The sequence below is a fragment of the Lingula anatina genome, chromosome 1 (assembly GCF_051362555.1).
Source record: "Lingula anatina isolate TDL-2025a chromosome 1, LinAna3.0, whole genome shotgun sequence".
Classification (NCBI taxonomy): Eukaryota; Metazoa; Brachiopoda; class Lingulata; order Lingulida; family Lingulidae; genus Lingula; species Lingula anatina.
In genome coordinates, this window is record NC_141767.1 from 71,772,798 (window position 1) to 71,796,304 (window position 23,507).

General features: G+C 36.2%; 3 protein-coding genes across 6 annotated transcripts; all 3 read left to right on the forward strand.

The window, feature by feature from the left end:
* The first annotated feature begins 1,757 nt into the window (after positions 1–1,757).
* Positions 1,758–6,341, forward strand: LOC147764952 (hormonally up-regulated neu tumor-associated kinase homolog A-like). Of its 2 annotated transcripts, XM_087000225.1 has the most exons (4): positions 1,758–2,948; positions 3,641–4,419; positions 5,571–5,863; positions 6,189–6,341. In XM_087000225.1, the coding sequence occupies exons 2-4, from the start codon at positions 4,186–4,188 to the stop codon at positions 6,256–6,258; spliced, it is 597 nt and encodes a 198-aa protein (XP_086856351.1). In that variant the 5' UTR covers positions 1,758–2,948; positions 3,641–4,185; the 3' UTR covers positions 6,259–6,341. The 2 variants fall into 2 exon arrangements, with proteins under 2 accessions (XP_086856351.1, XP_086856350.1); XM_087000224.1 differs by having other exon boundaries at positions 1,758–4,419.
* A 222-nt stretch (positions 6,342–6,563) lies between these two features.
* Positions 6,564–14,146, forward strand: LOC106168643 (uncharacterized). Of its 2 annotated transcripts, XM_087000222.1 has the most exons (5): positions 6,564–6,716; positions 8,146–8,273; positions 10,234–10,329; positions 11,222–11,571; positions 12,433–14,146. In XM_087000222.1, exons 1-5 carry the CDS (start codon positions 6,616–6,618, stop codon positions 13,348–13,350), a joined length of 1,593 nt encoding a protein of 530 aa, XP_086856348.1. In that variant the 5' UTR covers positions 6,564–6,615; the 3' UTR covers positions 13,351–14,146. The 2 variants fall into 2 exon arrangements, with proteins under 2 accessions (XP_086856348.1, XP_086856349.1); XM_087000223.1 differs by lacking the exons at positions 6,564–6,716; positions 8,146–8,273; positions 10,234–10,329 and adding an exon at positions 10,439–10,477.
* A 1,842-nt stretch (positions 14,147–15,988) lies between these two features.
* On the forward strand, positions 15,989–21,048 carry LOC106168636 (uncharacterized). Of its 2 annotated transcripts, XR_015331840.1 has the most exons (5): positions 15,989–17,870; positions 18,183–18,336; positions 18,651–19,527; positions 19,720–19,819; positions 20,236–21,048. XR_015331840.1 is itself a non-coding variant. In XM_087000226.1 (3 exons), the coding sequence occupies exons 1-3, from the start codon at positions 17,716–17,718 to the stop codon at positions 18,711–18,713; spliced, it is 372 nt and encodes a 123-aa protein (XP_086856352.1). In that variant the 5' UTR covers positions 15,989–17,715; the 3' UTR covers positions 18,714–19,688. The 2 variants fall into 2 exon arrangements, 1 of the variants encoding a protein (XP_086856352.1); XM_087000226.1 differs by lacking the exons at positions 19,720–19,819; positions 20,236–21,048 and having other exon boundaries at positions 18,651–19,688.
* Positions 21,049–23,507: the final 2,459 nt, after the last annotated feature.

Here is a 23,507-nt window from a genome sequence, read left to right on the forward strand (position 1 = left end):
GTTTCAATTTTAATTTATATTTTAACTGTGATACTTTGATGGCTTAAAAGCTCTTTTCGAAGTCACCAATTTATTGTCTTTTGACCACTAAATGCAGGTTCAATTAATACATTTACAAGCTTGTATGGTGCAATGTCTCACTATTCACTGCATATTTATATCGTTACCGGCAATACAGCACATTTTCAAGTTGCATGTAATTTAACACAAAAAATAAATTCAAATTCGTCATTCTCTGCTACGTCTACATCGCCCAAATAAAATGAAATGTAACGGATGTAAGTGATTTGTTGAAGCTGTACTCCTTTTTTCATTATATCACTATCCGGCTTTTTGACGTATTTATTAATTACGCAAGCTTCAAATTGTCATTATTTCGTCGTTTTGTTCTCGGCCCACTTTGCAGACAGCAGACTCATGAGGTTGGATAAGTACAATGTATCAGGTACACGTCAATCATAACTGTTGTTTTTACACAATTATCTTTTCAAAGTAAATGAAGTAGTTTATTTTTCACAACAAACCCTACAATGCTAATATCCGGTAGATAGTACCATGCCCCCATCCCCCCAAAAAATAAACGTTTAAAGAACACACCTGTAGTTTTGAAGTAGTGTCAAGCGATGATATAGAGCAGAGCACTGTCACTAGGAGGTGAAGTGTCTGAGATACAGAATGTGAACAAGATTTTAACAGAACTGTTGCCTTCATAACATCGGATGTAACTGGTTAACGATCGGTGGGTATATTGACAAACTGAATCGGTTAAGTTTCGACCAGTTACTCAGCTGAAATCTACCATGGCAGTTTCTCTGGTTGAATTCAACCCATTTATTTGGTAACTTTTATACAGGCAGTAAAACTAAGATGGCATTACGTAGATGAATAATGAGATACCAGTGCATGACACATTGGCTTTGATATTAATATTGATACCTGATTTATTACACGTCTTTGCATCCGCGGACCCCCCCCCCCTTCAAATAATCCTAGATCCGCCCCTGCGGTTACCATGTTGGCCAATCGACTGGATATTCAATAACCTTTGTTTGTAACTGATTAATACAGATTAGATTTTAGAGTATACCTGTTAGAGGGGCGGATCTAGGATAATTTGAAGCGTGGGGGGGGGGGGGGGCTGCGAAGCCGGCCCTTACCCCCACTCCCCTTGGCGTGGGGTTCGAGGCTGGCTAAAGGGCTATTTGTTACGGTTTAGATCTATGATTTAGCTAGTCAAAATTCTAATTTCGGGAGAGGACCATTTTTCAGAGATCAGGGGGTCCTGACCCACCCCCTCTAAATCCGCCACTGTGTTCTGTATGATATTGTTAAACAGTAACCAGATAAGACAACTTGTTCAATGTCCTAAACTGCAATGATATATAACTTACACGTTCTAATAACACGGTTGGTTATCATATAATATGGATAATTTGTTATAACCAGCTATATATTGTACACGAACGATTTTCAAAGCGAAGAGAGGAAGCTCAGATAAATAGCTTTTTAAGAAAGTAAAATAAACGTACATTGTTTATATACTCACTGTTATCGATGCTTTCATGTCAGAACTTTTAATATTTTAAGTTTTCTACATTTCAAATTTTCAAATAATGTAAGATTTTTGGAATAAACATTTACCATTGAAAATTCGATTTCATCTTAATATCAAGACATCATTATATGGTTGCAATTGCACATATACCGGTAGATGCACTTGTATATGTACAAATGTATATATATAAACACAATGTTGTATCCTTTTAAAGAAGACATTTGGTATGGACTCTTTAGTCTTTATAATCATATGATCAGAGATTAAAGAAGTAACATTATTTTGTGAGTTATTAATATTTTTTGGCACGAAACGAAGTGAAGGAACAGAGGGCACGGAGTTTATCATCTAAGACACTTAATTTAAAATAAGACACCGTTTTATTCCTAGTCAACACATCCCAAGGAAAGGCAAGTAAAAGCTACACCTCAGTCCTAACAGTGTTATTTACACGACTCTGCTTCAGTCGCCCGGTGATCAGTGCCTCGACCAACTGCTTCAAGGAATGGTTCACGGTATCAGTGGCAAGGTTTCAGTGCCTCGACCAACTGCTTCAAGGAATTATTCACGGTATTGATGGCAAGGTTTCAGTGCCTCGACCAACTGCTTCAAGGAATTGTTCACGGTCTCGATGGCAAGGTTTCTGTGCCCGATGCAATGCATTTAATTATATGCATTTCCAAGTGAAACCCCAGCACTCAGAAAATACTGAACATCTAAAGAACAGTCGAAGGTCAGATGGGCACCTTTCACTACTCATAAAACTGATAATGTGAAAACATACTGTAAAAGTCGTTATTAGTCGCATCGTTTTACATTTCAAAAAAGATAACGTTCTCAGCCTTTCTGCGAATTTACCCCAAGTTCCGTTAGGTAGCATGATTGAAATATGAGCAGAAAAAAAAAGAATTGAAATTGTGAGCCATTACACTTTAAAACCAAAGTTTAACATTCACTACAGTACAGGTATTTCCGTATTCATAGATTCCAAGTCATGTTTCTATCGTTCTCCGGTAATTTCCATACGCTGTGTAGCGTGACAGTGAATAGCTGGGGGCTGGAACGCGGTGAGAGGACGCTGTAGAGAACAGACTGTTAAGGGGAGAGAAGGTAACAGAGATACAAACGAGAAGAAGAACTTATACTATATCTTGGACATAATCACCTCATTTTGTCCATACGTCATTTTGTCCATGCCCGTATTGATAGCAGAGAAAGAGCGTCAGAACTAGATAGACTTAGAGCAGAAAGGACTTTGAAGACAAGCCAGCGCTGAAGAGAGAGAGAGAGAGAGAGAGAGAGAGAGAATGGCAACGAATTCTACTGGAACTGTTTGAGTCTTAAGTAACAACAAAGGAAAGTGCCGAAAAACGTGCTAGAAAGAGCAGCAAAGGTGAGAAAACACCGCTTAAAGGGATAATAACTGTTCGTTTTGGCCAAAATTGAATTTTTCCGGAGTAAACAACAATTTTCCCATACTTACCAGTGGTTAACGAATCCATTTCTATATTCAAAACTAGTTCCAGTTTTTTTTTTCCAAAAAAAGTTTGGTTTTATGATATATTCTCTTAAGAGATTATTACAGAGTATAGCCATCTATAGAGGCCACGTGGTCTGATTACAAGCTCAGATATCAGAATTTTAGCTATAACTGCCGTTTTTGTGGTAAAACAGAATATATTATATTTCTATGCGTTGTTTACAATATTTTTATTGTGAAATATAGATCTCATACGAAGAGTTATTATCCCTTTAAGCACCAAGCTTAGGTAGGCAGAAGACACCTGATGAAAACACCTCTTAATCTCCCGAATTAGCAATGTTTGTTTTCGAAAACAATCATGCTTTTAAAGCCTGTTTGTGTTATAATTTCGTTTACAAAATTTTATAAAATTTCTTATCTTGTGGAAACCCTTCACGAATTTTTACAGAGAGAGAACCCTTGACTGTGTACGTATTATATCTAATGTTGATCATCTGTTTGCTGAAGCTAGTAATATCAATATTTATTAGTTTTCTTAGTGATTTCTCCATTACATAATGGTTCCACCTGTATCTAATTGAATCTCTTCCTCCCGGCTCCAGTGATATAGGAGGACAATAAATGCGTGACAAGGACGTACATATTTAATAGCGCCTGGTCAATATTTGTGAACACTTGAGTGAGTCTGGGTAGGTTGATATAAGAGCCATCAAACTGAGAGGAGATCTCCTAGGCGAAGGCAGCAATCATTTCATATTGATACATAGACGATAGAACAGATTTAGAAATAATAATGCATTGACAACCATGGCTCTGTATGACATCGTACAAAATACGACAATGCACGTCTAAACTACGTTGCCTTGGCAACAGGCGGGGGTTTACTGAGGATTTTTCCGAAGCGTTCGAGCACTTGCGTAGGCAGATTGAAAATATATAGTTCATGGTAGAAAAACTTATCAACGATTAACATTGTTGGATTCAACCTTCGAACGTGAAAAAATATAACCAACACTGTAGAATAGAAGCGATGTGTGACGCTGAACCTGTACGACAAAACGGCGGGTTTTACAGCGAATAAATCCATCTGAATTGGAAAACTAGGAGATAAAAGCTTTTAGTTCTGTCACTCTAGCCAACCTAAGCCATGCGGCCGCCGGCAACTAGTCCGCCAGAAGTTCTGGGTGTACGCCTGAAGCCCAAGTTACTGGCGCCCCCGGTACAGCCCACGTTACCTTTGCCCGTTACCCACATCTCTCAGGACTTGATCAGGGAGTTCCCACACACCAAGAAAGTCGGAAATTACTTGATTGGGAAAACACTGGGAAGAGGCTCGTTCGCTAAGGTGAAGCTTGGACTCCATCTTCTAACCGGAGAAAAGGTACGAACGTTGGCAAGAATAATAATAATGTTGTCAGGGGACGTAAATTGCGAAAACTTCATCAAAATTCATCCACAATGTTGCATATGTTGTTGATACATTAATTAACTCATTCATATCATATTCATAATAGATTCAAGTCTGACCTTTTGTTACCTGGTCCCCTTGCGACAGTTTCTGAAATTTTCCCCACAGTATTGTTGTTGACAGACAAACAGATTCTAAAACGTGACTTCCTTTTCGGAGAAATAAATGAATTGCATCTTTAAAACAAATGCACCTTTAAAACTACAGCCTTAGTGCTGTGTCCATGAATATAAAGCCTGGTGTATTGTAAACGGCAGTTTATTATTTCTTTCAAGATATTTCTTATAAGTTTACAACTTCGTAAGCTGTAAACGCTCAAGACTACAGCAAACGCAGACAGATTATTAGCGGCAAATGTCCGCTGATATAATGAAGTCATTTGTAATTAACATCAACATTGGGGTTACTATGGGGAAGACGAAATCCAGTCGGTCTCGGTAAACATATACGTTTTTTAAACAAATAAACATATAAGTAATCTTCTTTACTTTCACTTATAGCTTTTAAAAAGGGGCATTACTGAAATTTTTGGCATATGTAAATCATATAGAATGACATATATATTGCATAGGCCGAAAGTTTTTTCTTGTCAATAACGCAATGTAAATCCATCATAAAACTAGGTTTACTTTGGTTAAAATTGCTTTTTTTGACAAAAATATGATCAGCAAATGCATGATACCCACCAATTTTTTCACGACTGCTCCTCAATACACCTTGCAAATGCATAGATTAGATATAATATCAAAAACAAATATCACTCTTGTCATAAAATCTTATTTTTTCTGGTTACTATATGGATCTGAAGTACTTACAACATGTTAACGCACATAAGCGGGGTTATCTACAAGAATTTCGGTGTGAGGAGGCACTTAAGGGCGTCGATAAGAGACAAAACAACTCATTTTTCAGTGTTGTCAAATGCATCATGCAATATGCCAAGCATGTCTCAACTATTACAATACTTAAAAAAATAAGACTACCTGTTTTGTTGTCTTTATGGCGTTTGCTCAAGGTTGCTGATCAGCGCATGGTACTTTCATATGTCACAGTGTCTGTTCTAGGTTGCAGTAAAGTGTATAGACAAGAAAAAGACAAGAGAAGATTCTTATGTTCGCAAGCACCTACGCAGAGAGGGGAAGATCATGTCCCTGTTACGCCATCCTCACATCGTCCAGTTGTACGAGGTGATGGAAACGCCAAACACGTACTACCTGGTGACAGAGCTGTGTCAGGGAGGGGATCTCATGGACCATATTGTTAGCAGAGGAAGGTTGAGCGAGAAGGAAGTTCGTCTACATATGAGACATGTAGTGTCTGCCTTGGATCACATGCACAAGGCAGGAGTTATTCACAGGTAACCCCTCATAAAAACTTTTTTTTATTAAAAAAATATTTTATAAAAAGAGAAAAAATTAAAGAATCAATGTAAAAAAAAACAAAAACAAAACAAATAACACACGTTTTTCTTTACATTGTGCGTATATATCATTGTCACCTCATCACTACGGAATTAAGCAAATGCTACGGACCAGTAATCGTAAACCAGTAAATTATGTCAAATTTGAACTTTTTAACCTTAAAATGTTAGACTGTTACATGTAAAATGAAAATGGCCTCACAGTGCACCTATCCAGATGTTATTTTCAAATAGAGAATTATATATTTTGTTTTTCTTTCAGAGACCTGAAGATAGAAAACTTTCTACTTGATGAAAAGAAGGAGATTAAGATAATTGGCAAGTCTAAATGATAAACAATGAAAGACAACAAATGATAGTTTTATGTTAGCTACAGGAGTTGAATGTTGCAAGCTTTTTCTTAATTTTTACTTAAAGCCAATATCAGATATCCAAAGGCATGTCATATAGCATCATCATCACTGGCAAACCCAACCTACAAGAAGGGGGGTCACCTGTAAAATGCTTTATTTTTTAAAGCTTAATGAATACATCACTTTGTGCATGTAAACAAACAACTTGATGGTTATCAAAAACATGATTAAAAGTTACTCACAGATTTTTTAAAGTCAATAAAAAATTATCATTAATTTCCAGACTTTGGACTCAGTAACTGTTTTCTAAACAGTGGTTGTCATGACAACCGTGCAATGGCAGCCATGTGCAGCACTCAGTGTGGAAGTCCAGCTTACGCTGCTCCAGAGCTGCTGGCTCAGAAACGCTATGGACCACAAGTGGATGTGTGGGGAATGTGAGTAGACAGCATAAGGGAACCATTATCATTTGAACAAAATATATGTAATTTGATTGGTTAAAGGTGCACAGTGTAGGACTTTTTTTTTTTTTGCAAAAATAACTTGTATTTACCTTGGGTAAAGTGTATTTTCTCCCTACCAAACCTTTGATCCTCCTTTCTCTACACTTCCCATAACTTGAAAATAAAAGAGTCCTTAACCCATGCTCAAGTTATGGTTTTTCAAATCCGTCATGACTTTGAGCTCAATTTTCACTCTGGATTATGATTTAAAACTGTGTCAAGATGGTTGACTGGAAGCAAAGTTCATTTGGAGATAGTGACTATTATTGCTAGCTGTACATTTACTGCATGGTATATTTATAAGTTCAACACATAGTGGTATAGGTACTTGTAGTTAACCATGTGTTATAAAATTATTGCTAGCTGTGCATTAATTGCATGGTAAATTTATAAGTTCAACACAAAGTGGTATAGGTACTTGTAGTTAGCCATGTGTTATAAAATTATTGCTAGCTGTGCATTAATTGCATGGTATATTTATAAGTTCAACACAAAGTGGTATAGGTACTTGTAGTTAACCATGTGTTATAAAATTATTGCTAGCTGTGCATTAATTGCATGGTATATTTTTAAGTTCAACACAAAGTGGTATAGGTACTTGTAGTTAACCATGTGTTATAAAATTATTGCTAGCTGTGCATTAATTGCATGGTATATTTATAAGTTCAACACAAAGTGGTATAGGTACTTGTAGTTAACCATGTGTTATAAAATTCTTAAAATCTTATAAAAATCTATAAAATGACCAGCACAAGAATTTCAAAGAAATATGATGACAAATATTTATTGGATTAAAATCTAAAATATAAATGAAGCAGAAGTATATAGAATAGCACCTCAGTAAAATACACAAAGTGAAGTGTACCAAGCCTGTTACAGTTTTGATCAGTATTACCATGAACCTGTTGGGATCTAATCCATGACAGATTACGTTATTCTATCATATACTATACAATTGTGCAGTAAGACAGCATTACTTTGGTTACACTTGTAACACTTAATTCTACAGGCTAGTTCCCTGATGTAACATTAAAGTAAAATCTTTCATACCGTTAGCTTATGGGGTGGAGGTTGAACTAGCTGACATTTATAAGAGTGTCGTGGTCGCCATACCACCTATAGTTGTCAGTGAGCAGGGTTGGCCATAAGCTAACGGTATGAAAAATTTTTGGCTTGTGTTTGATAATTTTCATTTCTGAAAATATGGTCATTGTATTTTAGCAGCTTTATGTTTATTTGTGTATCACAGCAAAGACCTTAAGCAATATGATAGCATCTTACTCTCTTCATCACTTTGCAGAATTCTGCTTGATTATTGACCTGTTGTCTCTGAGAATAGACTTTCCAAGGCATGTATTTCCAGGGGCGTCAACATGTATGCCATGCTAACAGGCAATCTCCCATTCTCCTGTGAACCCTTCAACATTAAGAATTTGCTGGTGAAGATGTTGAATGGAGAAATGAATCCTGTTCCTGGACATGTTTCAAAAGGTATTATTCTTTAGCACAGGTACATTTATTCCAACTTTCCCCTTTTATACACAACCTGATCCATCTCTCCTAACACAATATCTCACCTAATGCAATGTCACAACTTATATACATGTCATCCATTTCAATATCACACCTAACACAATATAAAAATTATTATTTCAACAATCACAATATCACACCTTGTGTAATGTAGCAACTCACATCTCACCAGTCACAATATCACACCTTGTGTGATGTCACAACTCACCATGTCACAATATCACAACTTATGTAATGTCACAACTCACATCTCACCAGTCACAATATCACACCTTGTGTAATGTCACAACTCACAACTTGCCAATCACAATGTCACACCTTGTGTAATGTCACAAATCACCAATCACAATATCTCACCTTGTGTACTGTCACATCTCACCAATCACAATGTCACACCTTGTGTAATATGTCACAACTCACATCTCACCAATCACAATATCTCACCTTGTGTAATGTCACATCTCACCAATCACAATGTCACACCTTGTGTAGTCACAACTCACATCTCACCAATCACAATGTCACACCTTGTGTAATGTCACAACTCACATCTCACCAATCACAATGTCACACCTTGTGTAATGTCACAACTCACATCTCACCAATTACAAAATCTCACCTTGTGTAATGTCACAACTCACATCTCACCAATCACAATATCACACCTTGTGTAATATGTCACAACTCACAACTTGCCAATCACAATGTCACACCTTGTGTAATGTCACAAATTACCAATCACAATGTCACACCTTGTGTAATGTCACAACTCACATCTCATCAATCACAATCACACCTTGTGTAATGTCACAACTCACATCTCACCAATCACAATGTCACACCTTGTGTAATGTCACAACTCACCAATCACAATGTCACACCTTGTGTAATGTCGCATCTCACCAATCACAATGTCACACCTTGTGTAATGTCACAACTCACCAATCACAATGTCACACCTTGTGTAATATCACAACTCACATCTCACCAATCACAATGTCACACCTTGTGTAATGTCACAACTCACATCTCACCAATCACAATGTCACACCTTGTGTAATGTCACAACTCACATCTCTCCAATCACAATGTCACACCTTGTGTAATGTCACACCTCACATCTCACCAATCACAATGTCACACCTTGTGTAATGTCACAACTCACCAGTCACCAATCACAATGTCACACCTTGAGTAATGTCACAACTCACATCTCACCAATCACAATGTCACACCTTGTGTAATGTCACAACTCACCAGTCACCAATCACAATGTCACACCTTGTGTAATGTCACAACTCACCAGTCACCAATCACAATGTCACACCTTGTGTAATGTCACAACTCACCAGTCACCAATCACAATGTCACACCTTGTGTAATGTCACAACTCACCAGTCACCAATCACAATGTCACACCTTGTGTAATGTCATAACTCACCAGTCACCAATCACAATGTCACACCTTGTGTAATGTCACAACTCACCAGTCACCAATCACAATGTCACACCTTGTGTAATGTCACAACTCACCAGTCACCAATCACAATGTCACACCTTGTGAAATGTCACAACTCACATCTCACCAATCACAATGTCACACCTTGTGTAATGTCACAACTCACCAGTCACCAATCACATTAAGTCAAAACTGTTATATTATGTCATTTTTAATATGTTTCTGATTCACCTGCATGTGTCATCATCATCACCTTTGAGGCACATAAACATATAACATAGATTGAAATAAAGTGTACAGGAATGTTAAATTATTGCCACTATACATGATCAAATGCCATCACTTAGTTAAGTAACTTAAATAAAAGTTTTGCTGCATTATTTTCTTTTCTTTATTTTTTTGTTTCATTATGAACTGGAGCGTTATTTCTAAAGGGTGATTCTGTTTTGTTTCTGAAAGGTTGCAAAGACTTCTTAACAAAGCTGCTGGTCCCAGATCCAAATAAAAGAATGACATTGGAACAAGCAATGATCCATCCCTGGCTCAGTGAAAGTGGTAAGTTAAGTAGTTCCATATAGTGATAATGACATTGGAACAAGCAATGATCCATCCCTGGCTCAGTGAAAGTGGTAAGTTAAGTAGTTCCATATAGTGATAATGACATTGGAACAAGCAATGATCCATCCCTGGCTCAGTGAAAGTGGTAAGTTAAGTAGTTCCATATAGTGATAATGATAACAGGAAGATGAAAGTCACAGGTGTATTATGGTGACAGCAACATGTCCGCGCAAATTTAGCAATAAATAAAAATTACAAACAGGCTCGATATATGGACACTGTTATATACTTTTAGGATGGATAATGCATTACTACTTTCCAGATATGCGGTCAAAATGTTTACGTACAAATTGCTGTGAGGAAATCCAACCTTGACAACCAGTTTCAATCATTTAATGTTCTCTCATTGTTTGCTCAGGTACATTTTGCCTATTTCTGGAGAGTCCCACTCTAATATCAAACCAAGACAAAGGATTCTTGAACTGAACTTCTCTATCAGATTAATGAACAAGCCTACTTTACCTCTTTAGACTTTACAAAAAGTATTATAAGAAATCACAGACTACAAACAAAGACATTGCAAGGGTTATCGAAATTGCTGGTTAATTTTCAAATGTCCCCAACAGCTGTGTGAAAGGCATGATAGATAGAAAATAATATCTGTACTGCCTCCAGAATCAGATTGTGTACAAATTAATATCATATTTAACTTCAATCTTTGGAAAACATTAAAGGAATTATTATGCATAATTTTTGCTTAAATTAGAGTGACCAATCTATGACAGGTGATACTTAAAAAGTTTTAAAAATGAACTCTGGCACAAATATCAAATTATCATGTAGCACCATGTCATGTAAGCTGCAATCGATTGTCTTTGTTATATTTTAGACATTGGCAATCCTTTGCCTCTCATATCCAGACAACATCATAAGCTGTGCTCTCAAGAACTGAGTGAGAAGATACTTCAGTACATGTGCACTCAACTGGGGTGTAAACTAGGAGAGACAATCAAAATGGTGACTTGCAATATTCCTCATAGTTCCACATCAACCTATCACTTGTTGACACAGCGGTTAGCTAGACATCAGGCAGAAACTGAGGTGAATGGGAAAATTGCTGCAGCTGAAAGAAAGATGACAGGGCGAGTAAGAGCATATCATATCAAGAGAGCCCCTGGGATGAAAGATTCCATGACAGTGCCTCATCATGCCAGCCCCAGGTGCTCCACACCAAAACAGGTAGACTGGAACCACCTCTTCACCCAATACAGTTGCATTTCAGCTTTTATCACACTTAACACACCTGTACACCTACTTTTATCACTTCTAGTACAATGGCACAGTAACTTATATCACACCTGTCACAATGGTACAATGACTTCTGTCACAACTAACAGATTGGTACACTTACTGCCGTCATACCTAACACAATGGTACTCCAACTTCTGTCACACCTAACACAGTGGTACACCAACTTGTGTAACACATAACACAATGGCACACCAACTTGTGTAACACATAACACAATGGCACAGTGATATCTATCACAACTAACACAATGGCACACCTACTTAACAATAGCAGTATAACATCTAACACACCGGCTCGCTTATCATTGTAACCTATTACACATTGGCTTATGCCAGAATCATTTTCGAAAAAACGACACTAATTTCTGGCTGCCAGAATCGCTTTTGAAAAAAGACAACCAGTGAATATGATGCTGTTTTGCGTCGCTAGCCAATAGTGCCGATTGTTATCTAGCAAATTGGGCCGTACACATAGTAATCAGGTGAAAGTATGTGTATCCCTTGGATCATAATTACTGACATTAACCTTTTATACAATATTGTAACTGACACAGAGATCACTGAGAAAATCAACTTTCAGTCAAAAATGACAGAACTTTAGAAAATCTGAACATCTGAGCACCTCCCATTTCATGAATTTTGACCATGACGATCTTTTCCTCTTTTTCAATTAATTTCTTCTGTATGAAATTCATGGCACATTACTCGTACTACAGAGTAAGATATATAAGAATAAATAAAAAAGGTTTTATTAATTGTTTTCTTCATTTGTTTATTGGCTTCATTACAGCCCAGTCCAGAAATGTCCAAGCAAACAGTTAGCATGATGACCACAGGACAGCTGCTTGACCACCTCTACTATCCTAGGGCAGTGTTCAAGGGAAAACCTGTCAAAGCTTCAAAGACTGGAGAGGAATCTCCTAGTGCCATATTCAAGGAAAGGCCTGTTAAAGCTTCAAAGACTGGTGAAGAAACTCCTAGTGCCATACTCAAGGAAAGGCCTGCCAATGCTTCAAAGACTGGAGAGGAATCTCCTAGTGCCATATTCAAGGAAAGGCCTGTCAATGCTTCAATAACTGCTGAAGAAACTCCTAGTGCGGTACTCAAGGAAAAGCATGTCATACCTTCAAAGACTGAAGATGAAAGTCTGGAGAAGAAGGGGGTGGTGCCGTTCACACAGGGTCTGGTTACACTTGAGAGCTGTAAGGCAAGCCAAGATACCTTACCAAACCTAGTGTCTGCTAAATCAGAAGAAACTGAAACAAATATCAAGGAGATACCTTCTAAAGCAGACCTATCAAAGCAAATTACTCACAAATTTGACAGGTGGAGATACAAAAAAAATTTACCTTCCTCAAAACCATTGATTAAAGTTGCTACAAAGAGTGCTAATCCAACACATTTATCAGGTACCAATGGAAAAAGTGTGTTTGATGAACCAGTCGTCACAGTCAGTCCTTTTATCTGCCCCAGATCCGGGTTATCCTCTAGAGGTCGCAGGACAAGTGATCCGCAGACGTACTGGACATCACATGACTTCCATGGTGGAGAAAGAAAACTTGTGTCAAGTCAACCATCTCAAAATGGAGGGAAATATGCCAGGAATTCCACATTCAATGAACTGCCAGAGGTTGTGAAAAAATATTCCACACTAACAAATCATGAAATAACACATTTAAAAAAGAGGTTGAAATCTCCAAGATACTAAAAAAACTAACTGAAGGAGAAAACATTGTATAATCCTTAATTCTTGGACAGTCACATACTGAAACAGAAATGCTGCAACTAACTAATAATACAACCAAGTACGTAAACCATGAAATCATTTATTGTGACAGAAAATACAGCATGGTTGACAATACAACTGAGTATACATGCATGGAAAGCATCTTAAATACCAGTTGGTGTGCTTCATTTTTTATCCTAGTCCTGTTGTGCTCTTCTGATATGATAAACGCTAAATGCTGAAAAATGCTCAATGTCTTGGAAGTAGCAACCAATACAAGCTAATTTTGATTCTCTTGGCCTGAAGAATGCATTTCAGCAAAAAAAAAAAAAAAAAGCTTACAGGAAAAAACATTGCAGGTTTTGCGTTCTGGCCACCTGACTAAATGCTAAACTGGTCTTTTCATTCTTATATCAGTTTATCTCATGTGAACTCCTCTTTTTTTCTGATTTCAGAATTTTTACCAAATGTTTTCCAAGTTTACTAGTATTTATTGCCTTGATGTTACAGGACAGATTGCATGGTGGAAGGAAAATTGCACCATAAAATCAGGATCACAATGAAAATGGTATAATAAGATGGCTGTTGTCATTTACAACAGGAACATTTACATTTGCTTCTTTCACAAGTGAAGCTTAATGTGACATATAATGGAGACTGACAATATTGCACAGTTGTGTTTACAAATGTACATACTACTGACTGACATGAACATGTTCTGCTTGCTTGGATAGAATAGAATGGTAAAATAGTAATAAACTGGGAGTTTTAAAAAGCACTGCAGTCAATCTTTGTCTTGATTAAGAGATCTTTATTAACAAAATAATATAGACATATATACATATAACACATGGTACGAACATTTTACTTTACATGAGCAATGACGTGCTGAACAAACAAACTCTGAAGGATACCGTTATTTTGATATTAAAGTTCAATGGTTTCAGTAAGTTATACATTTCACATCTATAAATTAAATTTCATCTAAATTAATCCTTATCATATATAATATAATATAATATAATATAATATAATATAATATAATATAATATAATATAATAGGGCTAATGAAAGCATACATGTACTGGTAAGCATGGGGCTTATCACAATTTATTGTGCGTCATGTAAAATATGATTCCACATCACTGTGTAGTGACATAATAGGCTCTAGAGAGAGATACCCACATAGCTCAGCTTCATTTATTGGACCATTTCTCAGCAAAGCAGACATGTAGTTCTAAGCTACATGAAATTTATATTTCTGCAGTGTTTATGAGCTTTTTTAGTGCTTCTGCAAGTCTGCTTATTCAAAGTTAATACAGTGATATGGGGTATAATACCCATTAATACAAGTTAATCACAATAAATGCACAAAATCGTGCTGGCTACTATACCCGTGTGTTGTGTGTAGTGTTACAGGCACTGTTCTATGGCTAAATCTGCATACATTGTTACTGCACTTCAATGAATGTGCGCAAAAGTGTACAATAACTGTGCAGTAAAAGTAAATTGAGCATGGTAGAAGTTTTATCCAGACAAACATGGCGGATAAAATTTCTGAATGTAGTGAACAGCCCAAAAATTCAATTTCAAAAAACTAGTTAAGTTATTATAAGAGAGTCTAGACCAAAACAAAAGACTGACAATGAGATTAAAACACAACCATAATGGGCTGTCAGTGCGTCAAAGGAAATCTCTAATAATGAGGAGACATAAGTGCCCAAACCACGTGCTTCGGCTCGCACATCCAAGGACACCTCGAATGAAGGGAATGCTGATCTTTTAGGACAGATTCTCCAAAAAAATGGAGCAAATGCATAAACAGGTTAATGCGTCCTTTGGAAGTAGACAAAGACGATATGTTGGCCCACAGCGACGAGGAGTCACTAGATATGGATGTGGAAATTGACAAACTGTTGACAAATGCTGAGTGCGACAGTAAAACGGAAGGAAATGTTATTATTGAAAAGATTTCTCAAGAACTGATTGATGAAGACGCGACATCTCCCAGTATTATGCCAGAATTGGCTGACATTCTCAACAAAATCATGTTAAAAAGTATTTCAAACGAGAAAATCAAAGAACAGTTAGAGAAGTTTCATCTCCAGGGAACTTGGGGAGCTGAAAGGGAAATGGAACTTTGTGGTAAGAGGAGGATTGTGTTTATCAGATTCAGTTTCTGGAACATTAAACATATTTTTTGACTAATATCTAGTCAAGCTGAAGGCCATTGTGAGCAAATGTCATTTTACATAGACAACATGACAAAAGACAAAAGGCTGTAGGAGAGGCTATTGAGGGAGAAAAGAATATGTATGACTGTACCTACTTTTTAAATTCTAAACAAGTGAGTGTACAGTTTTAAAAGATCTATTAATTGTAATACTGAACTAGCATAATAGCACTGTTAAATTACAATAGCCCACCAGTCTTTACAAATGTTTTCTGTCTTAATATGAGTGAAACCAGTGAGGTGAATGACCATGACAGGAAGGGCTCTGAACCAAGAGATAAACGCCTATTTTCAGAATTTTGTAACTCTACTGGCGAAGCGTCACATTTCATCATGAACAAATTATCGGTAATCAGAACTGAATAAAAGCAAACAATAAAGAAAGAGAAGTAGGTCGAGTGAAAAATATGGTGGAAGAAATGGTGAAAGGTATGACAGAAATGATAGAGTAAACTAACTGTTGCAGCTAGTACGCTAAAGGTGAACCTTATGAGATAACATTAGGCTTCGTACATCTAGACACATCTGCTGGCTTCAAGGCTGCGTGGAAAGAATTTGAAAGAAGATATGGTGATTAAGACCAAATCACTACATCATACATAAACAGTGCGTTGCAGTGGCCAGTGATATGTTGCTCTGGACAGATATGGCATATTTTTAAGAGAATGGGAGTAACAGTAAAGGAAATAGATGTGATCTGAGTCCTTGAGTACCCTGATAATCTTAAGTGGTTAATGACAAAGCTACTACTCAGACTGCATGACAAGTGGAGGAGCATTGTGTACGAAAGGAAAGAAAAAGGACAAAAAATAACTTTCCACTTATTTGTAGATTTCGTTCAGAAGGAAGCAAGGAAATTGGCCGACCCCATGTCGTGATTTGTTTTATTGAATTGGTTTTCATTTCTTATTTGACAATGTCTTTTTGAGCTTATCTTTCTGATTTTAACCAAAATGAGGAGTTTTAAGGACTGTCTTGGCAAGAAAAATGATACTATATCTGACATAAGTACTAGCATACATGTAGCAGACTTTTTTTTTTGGATAATAATAATGATAACTAAGTGGCATAGAATTGGTTTGTAAGCAAAAAGTGATTTCTAAACATCACAATGCCATGTTCAAGATATTACAACATGTATTTGTTTCTTTTTCAATTATATTAAAATTAAAGAAATGACAAGAAGGAAAGTTATTAAATTTCTTAATTCAAATTCTATTATGAAATAGGTTTTCAATGGTAACGGTAAGTGTAATTGGTTCTACACATTGTAGTTTTACCAGAACACGGCTTACCTCTGTACCTGTGCTTATTTAACATGATAATAGACCCTGACAATTAGTTGGGTAGTGGGATTCACAGTTTGTTCACCTCATATTATCTATATGCACTTGCTGATTTCACTGACATTCTAACAAGTTTCATTGCATCACAGACATTTTGTCTGATGATACTTTTTGATTGAACTAGATTTGAATTCTAAAATTAATTGTAAATATGCATTTACAGCGTACTTGTTGCACATTCAGAAAAAAGGTCACCATTTTGGGGCCCTATAGTTCAAATCAATACATCTGACACATAACCTAAAGGCAGACTAAATTCAAATTTATTGGGTTAGTACTTTAAGGAAAGTCTGAAATCAGCCTGTTTTCACTTGGTGTGCTGTGTGTGTGCTACAACACTGCTTTTTATTGAATACTCTGGAAAATCATACATGAAATGATTTAACCATTCTTGTATGTTATTTGGATCTTTCTCACTTCCACATTATATCTGTATGTATATTATTAAAATGATACCTAATAAAGGGGCAGTATCATTTTAATTCGGAGTTAAATTAATTCAAATGTACTTTTCTGGGGCTACCAATCACTGCTTCTAAATGAGAATGCATATCGGTACATTTTGTACATGTACAGTATGTATATAACATTTATAAATACATGCTTTTCATTTCAAAGTGAACTTATTTGAAATTGTGTAAAAATAATCATTACTTTCTGATAATGACGTAATCCGTCATTGTCTGTCATTGGCTGACAATATTTTATAAATCCACATTTTTGAGATAAAAAAATAATAAACAGCTGTTATAACGGTAGGTGGGTGAAATGATGGAACCAGTTGATGCAAGGATCGTTTCTCGGGTGATGGAGCTGACCAAAAATGGTGTTCGTCGAGTTGGCACAATGCGGAAGCTTGTCCATGAATTTGTGAAGAATGAGCTATTCCATGGTGAAAATATACCCCCATGGTCACGTAGAAGGTTGGTAGTCAGAATTATTAAGTCACTCTTCATAACACACAGCATCTGGACTGCGTCATTAATGTATTAAGTGAAACACGTTTTTTGTATTGTTTTGTTTTACAGAACAAAAAAAGATTGAACAATGTGAAGTTTAAAAATTAAAATGTTTATCAATACTTAAATATGCACAATAACTTAGTAAGACACCGTTCCCACAACCACATCAGTCTATGTGGATCGATCTTTCTCCTCAGGGTCACTGTTTAGATTGTACATGTAGTGCATAGTAATGTGCACCAATCAGTAGGACCATACTTTTTTTCTTCATAGGTTCTTTCTAACCAACAAAGACCTAATAAACATTATGGCAAAGGCAAAAAAAGGGTTTAGTGACAAAGACCAAGAAAACCTCATGGTATTGGTCACAAAATGGAAAGAGGAAAACAAAGAAGATTCTTTTATAGACCATGTCAAGCTGAAACAGGTTAGTGTTTGAGAATTTGCATTCTCATGCTCATTTACAAATATACTGATATTGATCTACATATATATTAATTGATAGGTTTTTGGTGCAATGGAAAAAATCTATATTTATTTGGTTATGTGTACTGAACTGGACTACTAATATCCTGATGTAACATAAACTGCACCTGAATCAAGAACATTTTACTCTTATGTATCCTATGACTACATGTAAGTGAGTACATGTAACTACGTCAGAAAAATGTACATGATATACCGTTTATTTAAGTTGATTAACATTTTAAGTTGCTCAGTACCTGTGTTCGTTTTTTGCAGATTCTAGTGAGAAGGTTGATTTTCTTTTTGCCTATCAATCCAGTTGGCAGCAACGCCTTCTAAACTTATAATGGAGGAGAACTTGTTTTGTTAGATGAAAAATTGCATGTTCTGCAAATGAATGCAACTTTCAAACTGCTTTAGAGGAATTGAAGAAAAGTGTTCCATGGAGGGAATCACAAAGTCTAAGGAATTGGTTTTCCAATAAATGGTTGCCAGAGGCTAAAGTAGTTATCATAAAGAAATAATTATATGTTTTGGAACAAGAAAATTGTATTTTTCCTTTTTAAAATTTTATTTTATTTATTTATTTTTTGGAAATAATTTGACCTTTTTGTCCTCTTATTGAAGCCAGGAGGACAAATTAAATTCAGCCTAGTAGATTCAGGCCAGAACTTGCAGTGCCAAAAAGGTTGTTCTTTCAACCATCTGCATGTCTGCGCCTGCTTACAGGCCTGTACAGTATTACCGATTGGAATGTACACTTTAAATAAACTTTTCTAATGTTAATAAATTAATTTCAGCGGTGGGTGAACTACTTCAAAGCAAGATCTCTTGATATAGCTGTCTACACAGACAATGGAGTTGAGCAACAAAATGAGACGCTGAAATACTCCTACCTTCAGCAGCAGGGGCGTAACCAGGCATACGCACGGATGCACTGTGCGTACAATTTTTTGAGCCAACCATGAAATTATTCTCCATAAATTCAGTGTATTTTTCAAGGAATATAATCGTACCCGGGAATTTTCAAAATCTGTGCGTACAATTTTAAATGGTCTGGTTACGCCCCTGAGCAGTACAGTAGGAACTCTGTTTCTTTATTGGAACTGTTGACAGTTTTGATAAACTCCTTTCTGCCAGATTCATACCACAGGTTAGTATACTTGGAATATGAATAATTTATTGCTTGAATGTTTCAACTCTGATACATAATGTTTATACATGTAGTTGTACACTGAAATTCACTTTCTGACTTGCAGTAAACTCACATTTCAGAAATACATGTATATGTCCCAAGTACATGGATAATACATTGTTAATATTGAATATTATAATGTTATTTTAGGTACATTGAGTTAAATGTGAGGTCTTCAGATGTTTACAGAAAGTATTCTGCCCAGCTTCCTCCATTTCTCCATAACAGGCCTAAAGATTTTGTGAAACTGGTAAAGAAGAATCTTGATGAAGATTCATCTGATGATTTTAGATGTTGAAAAAGATAACACTAAATTATTGAATTGGTCATATGACACTTATTTTGCACCACTGCTGGCTACATACACCAGGCACCCATTTGCTTTATGATTTAATTGCAGCATGCTGGTTTTTAATTGCCAGATTAGTCATTTAAGGAGCTACCTGAAAGGGAGACAGTTGTATTCAGCAGAAATCCATTAAGAGCATTAACAAGTGGTTATCACATACCACCACTCCCAGACAACCTTTGAAAATGTTTAAGAAAATAATCACTTTCGTAAATTTGACAAAAAAACGATGTCTCCAGTGGTTGTTCACTGAAGCACATTGTTTTAGATTCTTAGCATGAAGTCTATAATTGGTATAATTGTTTTCGGTTTTTCAGGTATCTTCAAAGTGTCAAAAGCCTCTGGGATGTCACACATTGTCACCTTTGGGAAAGATGGGTCATCTATGCCTTCTTGCACATGCTTTCACTGGAAAATGAGCAAATTACCTTGTAGGCACTTTTGTTCTGTTTTTAAAAGTGCAGAATTTGCCTGGTCATGGGATGATTTGAATATCACTTATAGAAGGCTCCCCATACTCAGTTTGGACAACAACTTACTTAAAAGTGTTGAGGGGGAATGTAGTGAACATTTCACGGAGTCAACTGAGTCAACTTACTCACCAGATAGCATTCCCACATACAGTGACATCACAACAAGAAGACCCAAAAGAAAATTGCTTATTGATAAGTGCGCTGGCACATTAAAATCAATTAAGGACAAACTGTAAAATATTAAAGATATGGATTATTTAGAGGAGCTTCGCGAGGAACTCCTTGCTATCGATGTGCAATTAGAGGCCCATCTTCCAAGCCAAGATGGTATCACCACCATTCTTACTCCCAAGAAAAGGAAAACATGCCAAGACGACCACTCGGATTTTGCCCCTTTGCCGAAGCGTTACTGCAGAAGGCCTAAACAACAATTTTCATCAAGAGTAGGAAAACTTGCAGAACAGATGCGCAAAAGTTACAATGTAAATGTCCCATTGAAATTTGAAGATGTCAGCACACCAAAAAACAAATGCCCAGAAAACATAGATTTGCATGAACCAGTAGAACCCCATGTGATACCAGCTGATATACCTGTGGATGCAATACCTGAAGTGATTGAAGTGGATGACCAAACTGATTGGACTGATGCTGGTGATGTGCAATCTACTAGTATTGCCTGTAAATGGACAGAAGTAAATGGGCAAATACTAACCAATGAGGATAGAGACATATTGTCGGAAAAAGGTTGGCTTGATGACAAAATCATCAATACCAGTTTATCTATTCTTTCAGATAAGTTCTATAGTATTTGTGGTTTTGAGAACACATTAAATTTAGCAAGTGCAATCGGTACCAAAATAACTTTGGTTTGATAAAATTGAAAGATTCTTTTTGAGGACCACTATATTATTAGGTGAAAGTGAATACCTTTGGGTGGTAAATTATGATCAATCCGTTTCCATTCAGTTTTCACATTACGATTTCAAGGTATAATTTGTTTTATTTCTTGATAATTTTTTACTGATTACTACTATATCATATGAAAGGAAATTAAGCAATTTGAACAATGGAATTATTTCCATTAAATACTCACATGGCTCTTTTGAAATTAATTTTAAAAATCACATTCATTTTATTTACAGACATCAGTCAAGCTGGTCCTAGTACAAAGTCAGAGGAAACAGTCAGATATACAACAGCAGCAGCCAAGTACCCAAAGAGCTTATCTGTCCGGGACATGTTGAAATTAGGAAGGGCCATAACAGAAAAAAACGAAATAGTAGAGGTCTTTCGCTTTGATATTTCCACCATGAGATGGTCTAAAATGGACCAAACTGTTTACCTGTGTATTGAGAAAAACCCCTTTGCCAGTGGTGGGTTTAGATTTGCCCACAAGGCATCAAGTGTCACCCCAGGCTTCAAAGGGCAATCCTGGGTGGTGAAAAAATATGTGAAAGATGCAATTGATATCATCAAAGACACCAACCAAACAAAGGAACAGCACACAAGGAAGGTAGTCCAAATGCACAAACTTGCAAGCAACATCTCAACAAAGTTATCTCAGAAGTTGGAGGAATTGAATGTCATTAATGAATATGGTCAAACTTTGAAGTATAATGACATTTTTTTTAGGAAGGTTGTTAGATAGTGACGATTGGGTAACAATAGAAGAGTTCATTCCTGGGGAATTTGTTAAGTACATTAACAATGATGGCACAATTATTAACCATCATGATAGCATTGCTATGGAAATTGTTGAAAATGTGAAAGTCTTGCACACTTCAGTTTTGAGATATCTAAGGGAGAACTCATGATATTAGATATGCAGGGCAGTGGTCACAGCTTGTATGACCCTGAGATAGCATCCAAGTCTTTTATGCAAGATGATGAAGTGTTGTTTTCAACTGGGAACTTGTCTCATATGGCCATACAGAAATTTAAAGAGAAATGTAACAGATTTTGTACCGTACTCAAGTTGAAGGAAATTGACGATCTATAATCAGTGGTTGACCTTCGTATTAAATAGCGCAGGCCTATTCAGCCAGTGAGTGCGGCTGACCAAGGCAGGCTTTTGCCTGCTTTATTAGGAAGTTACCAGCCAAATATTCAAGGTCATGTGGTAATGAATTATGATTGACCAGTTATCAGGTACCAATGCTGCATACTGTATATGTAGTTGGTTACAGGCTATATGCAAATAAATTTTTTTTTTCAAATTAGGTAGTTTATTCTTTATTCCACCCATTGTGTATTAAGTTAAAAAAAACTATTTGTGCATTGAAGAGACAAAAGCTACAGCTGACCATACAAAATTATTATTGACTGATTTAGAGATAATAATCTGTTGTTCTGAGGCTTAATGAAAAAGGAACAAAATTGGAAAGTGATTGCTATGTGGATTTTTGACCATTATGCATTAATTTCACATGACTATTGCTACTTCAATCAACACAAAATAACAAGAAAGCTAAAATATTTTTTGTGGAGATGAACCATTTTGACACAAAATGTATGGTAATGTTACCATACTATAACACTTGGCACTGAGGAAAATATTTATCATGACCTACCAAGTAAGCATTTACACTACCATCTAAAATCAATTTAGCCAAATATGCATTTTTAAAATAAACATTATCATTATTAAACATCCGACAGCACAGAGTCGGTGTACAATAATAATATACTAGTAGATGACGTACAACATTGCACCCAAATTGAAAGTACTGCATCAATTTATAAGTAGTTAATCTAGATAAGTCCTATTTTTCAGGCATTAAAATTATCCTTGAGATACAAATATGCTCTCCAAAAGTCTTTAGCTTCGATATCATGAATATCAGGCAAAATTCTTTCACACCTTTGCCTAAAATCAGGTTCTAGGAAGTCATCACTGACATCAAGCACACCGGAAATTTCAGCCACTTCTCGAAGTTGTTCATTTGTAACAGGTAATTCTAAAATAGAAAAGTACAAAATGTCACACATTAAAATAGTCTTTATTACTACTGTATAATACCATCCAATCTTTCTGGGGTGGTTGTCATCCAGACCTCTAGTTCAACTAAATGTTTTCCCATGTCCGTTTCTCCCCTAACCTATAATACATAATATCA

What these genes read in the sequence shown, in the direction of transcription:
- LOC147764952 (XM_087000224.1), top strand. Translation starts at nt 4,186, where the DNA reads ATGCGGCCGCCGGCAACTAGTCCGCCAGAAGTTCTGGGTGTACGCCTG. An exon ending in ATCTTCTAACCGGAGAAAAG is followed by an intron (nt 4,420 to 5,570) that starts GTACGAACGTTG and finishes TGTCTGTTCTAG; the next exon opens with GTTGCAGTAAAGTGTATAGA. An exon ending in AAGGCAGGAGTTATTCACAG is followed by an intron (nt 5,864 to 6,188) that starts GTAACCCCTCAT and finishes TTTTTCTTTCAG; the next exon opens with AGACCTGAAGATAGAAAACT.
- LOC106168643 (XM_087000222.1), top strand. Translation starts at nt 6,616, where the DNA reads ATGGCAGCCATGTGCAGCACTCAGTGTGGAAGTCCAGCTTACGCTGCT. An exon ending in CAAGTGGATGTGTGGGGAAT is followed by an intron (nt 6,717 to 8,145) that starts GTGAGTAGACAG and finishes ATGTATTTCCAG; the next exon opens with GGGCGTCAACATGTATGCCA. An exon ending in TCCCTGGCTCAGTGAAAGTG is followed by an intron (nt 10,330 to 11,221) that starts GTAAGTTAAGTA and finishes GTTATATTTTAG; the next exon opens with ACATTGGCAATCCTTTGCCT.
- LOC106168636 (XM_087000226.1), top strand. Translation starts at nt 17,716, where the DNA reads ATGATGGAACCAGTTGATGCAAGGATCGTTTCTCGGGTGATGGAGCTG. An exon ending in CCCCCATGGTCACGTAGAAG is followed by an intron (nt 17,871 to 18,182) that starts GTTGGTAGTCAG and finishes TTTTCTTCATAG; the next exon opens with GTTCTTTCTAACCAACAAAG. An exon ending in ACCATGTCAAGCTGAAACAG is followed by an intron (nt 18,337 to 18,650) that starts GTTAGTGTTTGA and finishes CGTTTTTTGCAG; the next exon opens with ATTCTAGTGAGAAGGTTGAT.